The sequence below is a fragment of the Sporothrix brasiliensis genome, assembly GCF_000820605.1.
Source record: "Sporothrix brasiliensis 5110 chromosome Unknown Cont21, whole genome shotgun sequence".
Lineage (NCBI taxonomy): Eukaryota > Fungi > Ascomycota > Sordariomycetes > Ophiostomatales > Ophiostomataceae > Sporothrix > Sporothrix brasiliensis.
The window spans coordinates 3,047,077-3,061,186 of NW_024467140.1; the positions used below are offsets into that span (position 1 = coordinate 3,047,077).

Consider the following 14,110-nt stretch of genomic DNA (forward strand, 5'->3'; position numbering starts at 1 on the left):
CTCCTTCGCGATGTCCGGCTGCTCATGGGCTATGCCCCAAACGGGCAATCGTCGCCCTGCGGTCGTGGTTGCCCTGTGATCCCTGCTAGCACGAGGCCCGCAAGCCTTCCTGCCTTCTTTACACAGATATGCTTACGCGCTAGTGGCCTTTTAGGTTTAGCATGTTTTCGGAGACATGTGCAGCCAATGGCGTGCAAGAGATGCATGGATCGTGGCTGCCGGTCAAAACATCAAGACATCGACGGATGAGAAAGGCAAGTACGTTCAGAGCGACAAAAATCTATAAAGTCGAGGAAGGAGCAGTATCGTCCTTGCCTCGATTTTCAAAGGAGTTTACCGCGTGCTCCAAGGTTTTTTCTTTCTTTCTTTCTTTCTTTTTCTCTATTTTCTGCCGTTTTCAGAACCTCACCACACAGCATACCCTCGCATCCACTTCACGATGGCTGGCGTCACCAACTTCAACCCAGAAAATGACATTCCGTCATTAGCTGGCAAAGTCATTTTCGTCACAGGAGGTAGGTCTGACCTGAGTAAAGCACCAGACGTGCAAGCAGCCTCAAAATGACTGACACATCTCTCGTCACAGGCACCAACGGCTTGGGCCGTGAGTCTATCCTCGCGTTTGCCAAGCACTCGCCTGCCCACATCTACTTTACCGGCCGCGACTCCAAGGCTGCTGCCTCACTCGCTGCCGCTCTCGCGCCCTCCGGTGTTCCCTCGACCTTCCTCGAGCTTGACATGGCTTCGCTTCCTACCGTCAAGGCCGCTGTCCAGCGCTTTTCCCACGGCCGCCTTGACATCCTGATGTGCAATGCTGGTATCATGGCCAAGCCACCGTCCTTGACCAAGGACGGTTACGAGCTGCAGTTTGGTGTTAACCACATGGCGCACGGGGCTATCATTCAGGGCCTGCTACCTGTTCTTCAGAAAACTGCGGACGAGCCAGGGTCCGACGTGCGCGTCGTCTGTCTAACATCAACGGGTTGGCGGGCACACCCAAAAGCCGGCGTAGACTTTAACCAGGTGCGCACGACCATGGACAGCATTATGGGATCGTGGGTTCGATATGGGTACGTTCTATTATATTTACCGTTTTTTTTTTTTTAATATTTTCGGTTGAGATCCCGTCTTGTCTTCTAACAGAACGCAGACAGGGGAAGCTTGCCAATATTGTTTACGCCCGTGAACTCGCCAAGCGCCATCCCAACATCACCGCCGTGTCGATCCACCCGGGTGTCGTGGAGACGACTCTTGTCACGGAGCTCTCTTATCCACGAAAGAAGTTTGTCTATATCGCCAACAGCATCCTCGGCGATCCTATCGTTCGCCCTGAGGAGGGCTGCTACAATCAGGTGTGGGCAGCCGCGGCAGCCAAGAAAAGCGAGCTTGTCAACGGCGCCGTGTACTACCCGGTTGGCAAGATGAGCAACGGGAATCTTGACAAGGTGGCACAGGACCCGAAACTGGCCGAAAAGCTGTGGGACTGGACCAACGAGGAGCTGGCGAAGATATAACATGTGCCGTCGTGTGTGTGGCCGGCCTGACTGTTTGTGTGGCGCGCTGTCCCTGGCCCTTGCTCGACAACGATTTGCTGTTGCCCGTCTGCGATTTTCCAGGGATATTTGTTTTCCATTCCATCTCGCAACTGCTACTTGATCCGGGCTTTAATCTATTCCCCTTTCTTGTTTGTTTTCGTTCCGATCAACCGCAAACATTGACAGTGTTGAATATGGTCTAGATGTTTTGTGACCCAGACTTTGATCGACAAAGACGTAAAAGTCCAGACCGCATACAGTAGGGACGCGCGTACCTGCTTTCGGCTTCGGTTTTATATTGCACTTTGAGCGGTACATCTGAGAGGAACAATGAGGGCGGCTCCATCTTCCGCCTTTGTGCTTAACAATATTTTTCACAATATTTTCCACGTGCTCGAAATAAAGAACGACAATCGCAATAGCCATACAAGTGCCCCGTATGCAAGGAGTGGGAGACAATGTTCCGCTGTGTTGCAGCCTACCTCGTCACACGCCAAGCCGGATTCGGCTCCGGCACCGAGACGAGTGCCATCTGCAATGATGTGATGGGTTGTTTTATGCAGTGCGTGGGAGAGCCAATAAAGAGGAATATATATTGAAAATCACCTCAGCAGACTTCTGAAGATCTTGCATCAAACGTTTAATTTACGCCAACATTGTATCTGCTCAATTTCTGAGAAAACAATGGACCAGAAAGGCTTCTTTGTTCAAGCACTCCCTCAAATAAGCTTTCTCGTCTCGTTTTTGTCGATTGGAAATCAACCCTGCCAGTGTGTTCTTTACCCCCTGCCGGCAAAACTCCACGGCGTTAAAAGATCGTTCCCCATGTGCGATTTTTTCTACATCTCCTAAGGGGCTTTCGTCATCGTTCACTTTAAGCAAAATATAAGCGTTTACGAGCCAAGACTCCAAGAACTGGCAAAAGCCGCTACCCCGTAGTCTTGGCGATCTACAGAAACAAAGCCCCGTTGCTTGTTGCAGCTTTGTCACAGCTTTCTCTTACAAACACATTTATTGGAAATCCTTGGCTTTCGTCGGCAGATTTTTGTGTGGGTGTTCACTCATATGTTCATTGTGCCCAATTATCACAACATTCCGAAAGTTTACATGTATGTTGCTCCTGTCGTCACGGACCATGTCCACTCACTTTCATTAACACGTCACCACCTCACAAATCTCACGAATCTCAAACCGTCCATTCCCGGTTCCTATGAGCCATGCTTACATACCTTCCATTTAAATGCATGCAAGGCACGCCAGCTCGCATGACGATTCTTGAACCCCGGGATTACGAAGATGCCTCTCTTGTTTAGCGACATTTTCCCATATCGTTTATTTTTTTTTTATTTTTTTTTTTTTTTTTTTTTTTTTTTTTTTTTACAACCGGCAAAGAGTACACTCGTTGGTGATCCGAGGCCGCACATGTACACGGGAGAGGCTTTCCAATGCCTGTCGGCCGATTTCCCGCCGACAGGGGCGTGTTGTTTGTGTTTTCTGACCTTGAACCTGTCCAGTGCACCAGACGGTATATGCTTGCAACACTTTTGCCGTGTTTCTAGAAGTCTACCGATCCGTACTTGTCTAGTCCTGCTTGAGAGTCACTTCACGTCGGCAAACTCTCCCACGCCTCACCCGCGGAAATTTTGTCTCCCAGTTTTGCGTTTTTCCTTACCTGCCTACTTCGAGCCTTTTGTCTTGCCGCTTCCCCAGTTTTCTTCTCCACGTGAAATGCTTCCCCTCATTTCTTTTCTGTTTATTTCTTTTTCTTTCCTTCCGTAAACCGAGCGTCGCTACGAGGAATATGCACATAGGGTCTGGAGAGCGCAAAGGCACGTTTCTATGCTCCGGTTGGCCGCTCATCTTCTCGTTTGAGTTGCTTTTACGTATTTTGCCTGCCGTCGACGGCAGCAAACGTAATGGAGGAGGATTGATGAATTCGAGTCCACGTGGCTCCTCTGCGATGATATTGGCTAATGTTTGTTTATTCTTGTAACCGTCATAGGATCAAGTTTCTCAAGTCGGTGTGCACTATTACAATAGCGGACATGATACAATTGCCCGACTGCGGAAAATACGACCGAAGACTCCTAGTTTTATTTATAATTTGTATTTAGAGGGAACAAAATCACGTCAGTTTATTCCTCGGTGATGGCGCTGGTCCAATTTCTGCCACTGTTCCTCTCCCATACAAGCCGGAGCACCTCACGGTAAAGAGACAGAGTATTGTGGGCAATGGTATATTAATTGCTGCTCCTATTATTACTCCAGATCCTGTCGCTTCTATTTATTCGCGTACTGCCGTTCCATGGGGGAGCTATATTGAGGCAAGGCGTGTCTTTTATTGAGGCAAGGCGTGTCTTTTATTGAGGCAAGGCGTGTCTTTTACCGGGCCCAGTCATCCATTCAGCCGGACATCAACAAAAGCAAAGTCCGTGTGCGTGCAGTGAGACAAGACTAGAGGAATGTGAAGGAGTAGGAGCACGCAGGAGTCTCGGGATTTTATTTCTCTAAAAAGGGAAAAGGAAAGGAAAGCATAGCCGCTCGGCCAAATTCACAAACAAGAGAGGGCACAACCATGTTTGATGAGGCCACAAGGGGCCATTCATGTCCTCTGTCCTCTGTCTTCTGTTCCCCGTGGCCTGGCCCCTTTCATTTGGAAAGACCCCGGAAACAAGCAATTTTATATGAGAAGATGCGTCCCTCGAAAGGAGGGTGTACAAATATATTGCCAGGCGATGCCTAGTCTCCGGTTTTTCTTTTCAGGCAAATTTGGCTTTGCGCCACCGCACCCCCGGGTGGCAATAAGCTTCGCCAGTCGTTTGATTTTTGCACGACCCGGCAGTTTACTTTTGTCTCTTTTTTTAATGCCTCTTTTATTGCTCTTTTGCTTGTCTTTGACTCCCTCGGACACGACCTTCTTGGCAGCACCCACGCCCGAAACATGCTCTGTCCTGCTTGTGCTTAGCTAGAAACCAAGAGCAAGCAATAGGACAACTTTGCGAAATCGGACGACTAAAGGGGAAAACATGGCCAGTTTGTTTTCTTCTCTTTTTTATTTTATTTTTCTTTTTTTTAAATTTTTTTACTTTTATTTGTTTTACTTTTGTACTGGTCTTGTGTCTAGTGTATTGTGTCTTGTGTCTTGATATGACTCTCGTAGTTGCAATTTTGTTATTGTTTTGAAACTTTGAACTTCCTGACAGTCAAGGATTGTGTGTCCGAATCAGCGTACTCGTAGCACGGGCTGTTTTTGTCTATTCGTTTTGTCACACCAGTGGCTCGCCCGTGGAATCAAAGAAATGAATAAGGCTGAATTGAATTTGAACGTTCGTCAACCTAGAGACATGGTTCCAGCAAGTCGGGGTCTGGGATAAGGGTGTGCCTCTATTTTGTTTTATTTCTGGTCTTTTCTTATCATCTAGAGAGAGACAGAGACGAGACTGAATGTTACCAGTCGGTTGGATTTGCCTTGTTTGTTGAGTGGGAAGTGTGTTTGCCATACGTCTTCTGGGGCAATGACAGACCGTGATGAAACGTTGCGTCTTCTGAGGCTGAACAACCTTAGTAGTATGATCCTACAGAGAAAAGACTTCTAATTGAAATGGAACAAGAGTCCCACGAGCCTGGTCTTGTTATATTCCCATTATCTTCCCTTCTCTCCAAGGCAATGGAACGAACAGCTTTGCTTAAAATATTTCATTAGTTTCTTATTTTTGAAACTTCTATTAAATGGTTTATAATAATCTTTTCTGTCCGGCATCAACAACCAGGTGTATCCAAAACAGAAATCTCAAATCCCGGCAACCAGCGAGAGCCCTAACCACCGTTGATCCTAGTCTATATATCCATCGAGAAAAAGCCCGTAGGAACAAAAAAAAGATCCCGACATAGATTAGGAGAAGTACCAAGCGCCGAAAATCAAAAGACTGAAAGATAAAATAAAATGAGGTCGCTATTGCTGACTGATGAAATGGGGGACAGGTCTATGCAAAGTATTAAGACGGAGGGGATGATCAAAACAACAACAACAAAAAAAAGATGAACAGGGGGTATGTGACGAGGTCATTGTTCGCGGTGGTCTCTTTCTCACGGCTCAACCAGCTTCTCGGCCGTGGCATCGTTCTTCTCCTTGGCCTTGTCAACCAGGCCCTGGTTTGTGATGTGCTCTTGGTTCAGCGAGTAGCCGCGGATGACGAGCGCCAGAATGAAACAGAAGCCAGAGAAGGCGACGAGAGAAATGTAGATGACACGCAGAGAGTCGCTGTAGGCCTGGATGAGATCGGTCCGCTCGGGGCTAGGCGTCATGGCGTTGATGATGCCGACGACGGACGTGGCGTCGCGCGAGTAGTCGCCGGCGACCGCGGAGAAGGCAGGCAGGGCCAGCAGCTTCTTTTTGAAGGAGTTTTGGAAGATGACACCGCTGATGGCGACACCAATCGACTGACCCAGAGTACGCAGGAACGAGAAGAAAGCAGTGGCCTGGGCGTTGAGCTCGGGCTCGACGGCGGCCTGGATGGAGAGGCCCATGGCCGGGAAGAGCATACCGCTGCCGATTCCGACGGGCACGTTGAGCCAGATCCAGGCTGCAATGGGCGTGTCGGGGGCGAGCAGCAGCAGCAGACCGCTACCGAGCGTGGTCAGGAACCAGCCGATCCACAAGGACCAGCGGTAGTGGCCGGTGATGCCAGAAATGACACCGACGGCAGCAGCAGCAGGAGCAACAGTCAGAGTCTCGGGCAGGACGGCGACGGCCGACACGATGGGCTTGTAGCCCTTGACAGCCTGGTAGTAGAGGGGCAGGAAGTAGAGAAGAGACCACAGGACGGCGCCGTGCAGGATGGTCATGATGTAGGTCAGCAGCATGTCGCGGTTGTTGAGGATGCGGTTGCTGATGATGGGCTCCTTGGCCCACCGCAGCTCGTAGAAGCCAAAGAGGAGGACAACAAAGGGCCCGATGATGAGCGGGACCAGGACTTTGTAGGAGCTCCAGGGGTTGGCAACGCCACCGGTGGTCAGGCCGTACAAGAACGAGGTGGTGCCGGCGGTGAACAAGATGGAGCCGATCCAGTCGAAGCGGCCGAGCTTCTGGATGATGCCACCGGGGATCTTGGACTGGTGCAAAAACAGCACAACAAAGCCCAGGCCCAGACCGATCAGGGGCAGGTTGATGTAGAAGATCCAGCGCCACGAGACATTCTCGGTGAAACCGGCACCGATGAGCGGGCCGGTGACGGTGCCGATGCTCCACATGGCGCTGAGGATCGAGAACCAGGCCGGACGGAAGGCCAGGGGGATCAGGTCGGTCATGACAACTTCCGTGAGGGCAATCAGACCACCGCCACCAACACCCTGGATGGTACGGCCGGCAATGAGGACGCTGAAGTTGTTGCCGAGGGCGGCGATGAGGGAGCCGGCGGCAAAGAAGATGACCATGAGGTAGATCATGTACTTGCGGCCAAAGATGCTGGAGAGGGCGGCGACGGTCGGCTGCAGGACGGTGCTCGCCAGCAGGAAACTGGTGCCGGACCAAAAGGCCTCGAGGGCGCTGCCACCAAGGGCGGCACTGATGGTGGGCAGGGCGACAGAGAGAGTGGTGGCGTCCAGGGCGACGGCAACGGTGAGGACAAGCAGGGCCGAAAAGGCAAGATAGAAGGACCGCGTGGCCTTGAAGACGGCCTTGTCGCCGACCATTTCGACGGTGCCGCCGCCGGTGGCGACAGGCTCGTCGTTGCTGCTGCTGCCCTCGCCCTCGGTGGTGTCGTTGGCACCGGTCGTAGGAACTGCCGGCGTTTGGCCGGCAGAGCGGACAGGCTCATTGGCGTCGCCATCGTCGCGTAAGGTGGAGGCGGCCGTGTTGACGTCGGAGTCGGCCGGCTGTTCGGCCTTGATGACGTCGGCTGTAGACGCCATTGTGTTGATTTTCTGTGCTCCTGTGTGTGTACGACGAATTGGTTGGTGTAGGGATATACTCTGTATGTTCCGCAGGTTGTTTTGTGTGTCGTGTTACTGAAGGGCGACAGTTCAGCTCAAGACGCGATGTACAGAACACTATATCGGGAAAAGAGTGTCACAATAAACAAATGGGGAAAACAATGAACAAGGTGGTCGGGGTGTAATTGTCGAGGTATGTCGAGATCAGGTGGCTGCTGATGTGTTGTTGGTGGTGAGTGTTGATTGTTAGGGTTTTCGATTGTTATGATGCTTCGCCCCTATTTGACCCGGTGGGGAGGGAAGGGGATTTGGATATCTTTATAGTTTCGACGGGAGAGGAAGGAAAGAAAGAGAGAATAAAAAGGGAAGGAATAGAAAAGATGAGACCTAGGATGGAAGGAGCAAACAAACAGGCAAGCACAAAAACAGGAAGTGCGAAAATGTGACAAGGGAAAGAACGACGCAAAGTGAGAGACACGCAAAGCGAGACCAAAACTCAAGACGGAGAGAACGCGGATAGATTGCCAGGGATTACGGGGGAACCAAAGGACAGAGAATCCTCAGAAACATCACAGCCTAAGGCTTTACACGTTTTCTTGGCGAGTGGGAAGTACAGAAGTAGGGACCAGACAACAAAGCGTGGAAAGTAAAATGGGTAGACAATACTCCGAATGCGAGGTCGAGAAAATACCGAACAACATGCTCGCATGCAAAGGCGGACCAACAATTGGACGACGGACCAGTAAAACGTGTGAGATAATAAGACGTTGCAACGCTTGAGACCGTGAGCATTTAGATGTAATACTGAAGAATGGTGTTGGTGTGTAAGGGTCTACGATACGGACGTGCGCTCTTCCAAAGACTCGTTTTCGCAATGAAGGAGCGAACAGATGGAGCAAATCGAACAGCAAAAGAAGCGAGACGGATCACAGTCCAGACTGTCTATCTGGACAAGACTACCAAGTTCAGTTGAGGAGGGTACTGAATGGTGAGACATAAGCGACATGGAGAGAGATGCCCGTTTCTCTGGGATCCAAACAGGGCAAAAGCCGATTGGGGGATCCACAGCTGCCAATGCCACATTCCCGCCGTCAGCACCGTCGCGCTACGCCTTATGGAACCGTGCGCGCCAGTGTCTCGTTGGCTTTTGAGACGACGCAAAAGCTCGAAAGTCTGCGGGATCTCCGTTGGTTCAATTCAAAGTGCGGGCCAATTATTGGGCCCTTGGCACCGGCTCATCCAGCAGCAAAAATTCCGGGACGTTCTGACGGGGCGCGCGGCACTACCAATACAGTAATATTTCCAGCCGGCGTGGTCAGTTCGTATCGAAACGAGTTGCCCAAACGAGCAGCATGATTGTTGGCGGCAGTTCTACTTGCAGCAAGAGGATAGAAGGCTCGTCAACCAACACATCAGATGATGCTTACGAGTTATGCCTTACGTACGCCTTGCATCAGCTGAGTTATGGCGTAGGTAGCTGCCCAGCTATTCTTCTTTTGTTTTTGCGACGTTCAATATGCTGAGGTCGGAAACTATGTCGACTTCACCTTAAATGGGGGTCTCGGTAGGGCCATATGGCGGTCCTAACCAAATCCTATGACGATCTGTGCGAGAATGAAGAGGCCAATGCTGCATAGTGTAGGGAGTGCGTAAACCGTCAAATTGGGATCAAGTATAGCACAGTTGTCCGTTTGAAAACGGTGCATGACAACTTGCAAAATATTGCTGCCTTTATTCCGCAAGATGTGAGCTATGATTCATGATCGTGTGTGTATTACGTGGACGGCATGTTAGCCGGACGCAAGACAAGTCGCACGGACCACAGACGACGGAAAATAGGAAGATTCCAGAGACAAACGAGACAAGACAATCGAGAACGAAAGGCAAATTGATAATCTAGGCGGAGGAAGGCGAGGCTGTGGACACGTCGACACTGCGCGGAAACTTTTGTAGACGGAACAAACCTTGCGAGAACATGACATCAAAATAAAGGGGATGACAAACGACAAACGAGGCGGATTCTCATGAAACTCGCGTGGTTGTGGAATGCATGGAGACGATCCGGTCCTGAACAACCACGAGTCCCGTAAGGCTCAAGTTGTGCGGCGCGGAGGAATTGCGTCGTCGTTATCGTCCGCGTGCCGTGGAATTACGGGAACTATGGAGAATTCCGTGGTGGTCAGGGTTCATTAGGCGTGGCGCTGGCATTGAGCGGGCAGCAAAGCAAAGTGCGACTCTTGTGCGTTCTGGTTGGGTTGGAACGGAGCTCTTGGTGGTTTGGCGGTCGAATATTGGGCCGACATCAGAAGGCTTTGGCACCTGGAGTCAGTGGATAACCACTGGACTCTAGCAGCCTTCAGGCGCTGGCAAGACCGTATTTGGCCTGTTGCGTCTTCGCACCGTTTGAGTCGTTGCCCCGACTTTGGTCCGACTCCGTTCCACATGCATCTTACTCCGACGGCCCCACTGTTTATTTGTCAGAACGATGTTTAAGGGAGCCAAGGAGCGTGTAAAAAAGCATACGACATACAATGAATGCACGCGACATAAGACCATTGCGTTATGAAGTGTTTTGAATTCTTCTTGCTTGCGACTTAATTTGGCTGCCTCATCGACGGATCCATGGAGATGCGACGTCACACGATCCGACCGGGCGGGAACAGATCGTTTGCATCTTGTCCACTGCAGAGGGCCTTCGGTCAAACAAGACACAAACAAACCAACGGAGCCAAACTAAGACAGGACAACCGGGGTCAGGAGACGGTGGTGCGTACGGCGTTCATGTTTGACGGTCTGACAGTCGCTGTTGGTCGACTGTCAACCTGTCAGTCCACGGATGCACACCTTGTATGGTAAGACAAAGTGAGCGACATTTGAAGAGTACTACTCACCGTCAGCGGTGTAATCGAGTCTTCACAGACCATATAAACACACTTAAGCAAAAGGGAATGGTCGTCGTCGGCGAAACTGGGCGGGGAAAAGAGAGCATGGAGGTAAGCACCAAAGATGAATATGAGAGCGCGGCAATGATCCTTTTTGGTGTTTGGGTCACGCCTGGAGCGTTGATAGGATCGGTTGGATGATATCAGAGGGCAGAATGGCTCTGTAGGAGACACAGTCGGTTAGTCGTCAGTCGACATAGCAAGCCGTAAACTACGGCGTAAACTACGGTGCTGGTTACTAGAAAAAGTCAAACTCGCTTTTATGAAGCACCACTTTTTTTTTTAAAAAAAAATTCAATATCTCACAGGTTGACAGACGCTTTTATGTGGAATCCTCTCAGTCCGACATACATGACGAGCGTCAATGTCAAGGTTCCATTGTCCGTGATCCTTTTGGGGTAGTCGTATTCCTGGGAGCCTTATGGTTGGGCTGATCCACCGTATTGATTGATAGGTTCTGGATTCTAAGCCAAACCCAGGTCAACAACAAAAAACATATCGCGAAACAACATGACGTAAACAAAGCTAAAACGCTATTATTTTGACATATTTTAAATAAAAATCCAATGACAAAGAGGCGACACTTGAAATAGCAAAAACCGAAAATAGCACAGAACTGCTATTGTGCCACGTTAATGATACCACCATATGCAGGCCAAGAGCAGACAATCCGCGGAGAGGAACAATTTTGGGCAACGTAGGCCAGTTATCCAAACTATCGGCGTCCTTCGCCTGCATGGCCGGATCGTGCTTAATCATGGCCAATATTGTCCAAAAGTAACCAAAACGGTCATGAACGAATGTAGCGAAGACCGTGATCAGTCCAGCCGGTCGTCACCGCCAGCCTCTGCCTTCGTCCACCGCTCCAGCACAGCTTGTGATTCTGCACCGAGATTGTCGCCCACACTGGCCTCCTTCCACTCTGCCTCGCTCTGCCGCTTGCGTGCCGCCATCCGCCGTGCCTGCATCTCCTTTTTGCTGGGCCCGACACCGGGACCCACGCCGCCCGTCAGCTTTTGCACTTCCGCTTGCACGCCCTGCATCGTGTACGCCGGCACCGACCATGCGCCCGCGGCCGGCTTGAACACGACACCACCAATGCCCTTGGCAAAACCCTTGACAAACCCTTTGCCGCCACTCTGTTCGGCGCCCTGCAGCGGCTGTGTCACGAGGCCCGTGACGCCATCGTACAAGCCAAGGCCAAAGGCTTTGCTGGCCGCGCGTATGCCGCCGCCGAGGCCGTCCACCGCCGGCTCGGCGCCGCCTCTTCCACCATCATCGCCGGCCGTGCCGACTCCCGGCAGCGCCCGGACCGTGTCGTCGTGGTAGAGACGCGGCGCATTGTGGAAGCCACGGGCGAGTCCGAGGCAAAAGTGCAGCGGCGTTTGCAGGCCTGTCGACACAATGCGGCTGATGCTCTGGCCGGCTTGCATGGCCGTGTCAAGTGTGACGGTCGCCGACGGCGTGTCCACTTTCACAGTGGTGGCCCCACCGTCAGTCCCTGCCCCCTTGTCTCCGCCATCATCGTTTGCCTTCTTCGCCTTGCGGAACAGTTCCTGCGGGAAATCGGCCACGGCCATGGCAATGCTGCTCAGATCACCCAGGATGGCTGATCCGGCACCTGTAATGGGCTCCCACGGCTGGTCGCCCGTATGAATATGGTACTCTTGTGCGCGGAACAGCGCTAGATCCGAGTACGCCAGCTTGTTTTCGTGAACAAGAATGGCTGCCGCCAAGGCGCTCAGGCGCACGGTTGTCGTTTTCGTCTTGTTTCGGTACTGCCACACAGCCAAGCGGTCGGGTAGAATCTGGCAATGGATCCGGGGTCTGCTTAGGTGCTTGTGGAACGACTGGGCGCCAATCACGGCTCCGCCGCCGTCCTTGTCGTCACGGATCTTGTCGCCCAGTGCAGCCGCCTTCGTCTTGGTCGTCGGGCGCAATGCCAGTTCAATGGCCGCAGCCAGCCGTTCGGCTGTCAGCCGTGAGAAGGGTACAGGGTCCGGTCCTGCGCCAGCTTGAGCCACCAGCGAGCCCCAGAACGGCTGGTCGCCAAAGAAGGGAACAACGACGGATGGCACACCGAACCGTAGGCCGGCAGCCGTTGTTCCGGCGCCACCATGATGCACCACACAGGCCATTCGTGGGAACAGCCACTCGTGTGGACAGTCACTCTCCAAGAAAAAAATGTCTTTCGACTTGCCTTTGTATGCATCGCCTTCCCCCAGACCACCCCAGCCCTTGGACACAATGGCCCGCGCGCCTTTGAGTCGGCCAACGGCATCGACAACTGTCTTTGTCAGACCGACCGGGTCGTCCACCACAATCGAGCCGAAGCCAATGTAAATGGGCGGTTTACCAGCAGCTAGGAATGCAGCAAGCTCAGGCTGGGGCGTATATCCTCCGCCAGATGTGGCAGCTGAAAAGAAGTAGCCGGCCACTGTAATCTCTGCACCCCAGTCTGGTGGCTTCGGCAGCAGAGACGGTGACCAGCAGTAGGTCGTTGGTACGTGTAGCCGGCCCATCAGGCCGCCCTGGTGAAATGGCGCAACTGCCAGGAGCGGCGACAAAGGTTCGAGGCCGAGATTTCGTGAGCGGAAGCGGTTTATAATGTCGCCAAGGCCTTGCCACGTCAGGCATTCGACAATCGTATAGGAGAGAAACGAGGCAAATCCGTACACAGACGAGGAGACATCTGTGGACGGGAAAGACGATGCGGACGAAATGCACTTGAGGTTGGCCAGTGGGTGTGGAAACGATCGTGTTGGTGTCCATGGCATGGTGAACATGATGTGCAGCGGCACACCGAGACTCTCGGCAATATGGATGTGCGCAAAACTGGGCGGGTTGGCGATGATGGCGTCAGCCACAAACGGCACATCTTTAGCGCCGTGTTCGCTACCACCGTTGTTGTTAACCTTGCCATCGCTGGCATTGCCCTGGTCGTCGGCCATCGATCGCCAACAGCCGTGCAACACGGCCTCAATAAATCGACGGCGCCCAGCGATCTCGCCGTTGGTGTACGACTCCATCGGAGGGATGAGTCCACCGCCGCCGCCGTCTTTGTCGTCGTCACCGTTGTCGCCGTCGTCGCCGTGGTTTTGACCTCCGCCTCCATCATCGTTGTCTTTCTGTCCCGTCTTTCCGTTCTGCACCATAAACGACATCAGTTCGGCCGGGTCGCCGCCGCCAATGTCAAAGAACTCGAGTCGGCCACTGTCGCCGTCTCCATCCCTTTCGGGAGCCTCGACAAACTCCTTGAAGACCGAGTGCGTCACTAGACGTACACGGTGGCCATAGGTACGCCGCAGGACGTGGCCGAGAGCGACAAACGGCTGGACATCACCACGTGAGCCGACGACTTGGATGACGATGTTGAGTCGCGCTAGTTTCGGATCACTTGTGCCGCCTGCATCGGCTGGCGAGGACGAGGACGAGGCTGGCAGGGGCTTGGATACCAACAAGGCAGCGAGCTTGCCAGGGTCGGTTTCGTCGATAGCAATGTCGACTCGGCCATCATCTGCATATACGTTAGTAACCGTTGTCGCCCACGAATCCAGTCTGCAAAAACAGTGAGGAGCAAGTACCCGTGACGGTGGCATCGGCCTCGAAGCCCGAGTGCGACGACAGCTTCAGGTGCTGGACAGACATGATGGTGATAGGGGATATGCGCCGCCTTTTCGTTCAGCCTTTCAATGTGCTTGA

General features: G+C 52.4%; 3 protein-coding genes across 3 annotated transcripts; 1 reads left to right on the forward strand and 2 right to left on the reverse strand.

The window, feature by feature from the left end:
- Positions 1-439: 439 nt before the first annotated feature.
- Positions 440-1,514, forward strand: SPBR_05130 (oxidoreductase, short-chain dehydrogenase/reductase family; the record flags this gene model as incomplete). The annotated part of the gene is made up of 3 exons (XM_040763407.1): positions 440-515; positions 587-1,059; positions 1,155-1,514. The coding sequence occupies 3 exons, from the start codon at positions 440-442 to the stop codon at positions 1,512-1,514; spliced, it is 909 nt and encodes a 302-aa protein (XP_040615911.1).
- A 4,107-nt stretch (positions 1,515-5,621) lies between these two features.
- On the reverse strand, positions 5,622-7,445 carry SPBR_04847 (Major Facilitator Superfamily protein; the record flags this gene model as incomplete). The annotated part of the gene is made up of 1 exon (XM_040763124.1): positions 5,622-7,445. The coding sequence occupies one exon, from the start codon at positions 7,443-7,445 to the stop codon at positions 5,622-5,624; it is 1,824 nt and encodes a 607-aa protein (XP_040615912.1).
- A 3,781-nt stretch (positions 7,446-11,226) lies between these two features.
- Positions 11,227-14,056, reverse strand: SPBR_04660 (uncharacterized protein; the record flags this gene model as incomplete). The annotated part of the gene is made up of 2 exons (XM_040762937.1): positions 11,227-13,925; positions 13,993-14,056. 2 exons carry the CDS (start codon positions 14,054-14,056, stop codon positions 11,227-11,229), a joined length of 2,763 nt encoding a protein of 920 aa, XP_040615913.1.
- Positions 14,057-14,110: the final 54 nt, after the last annotated feature.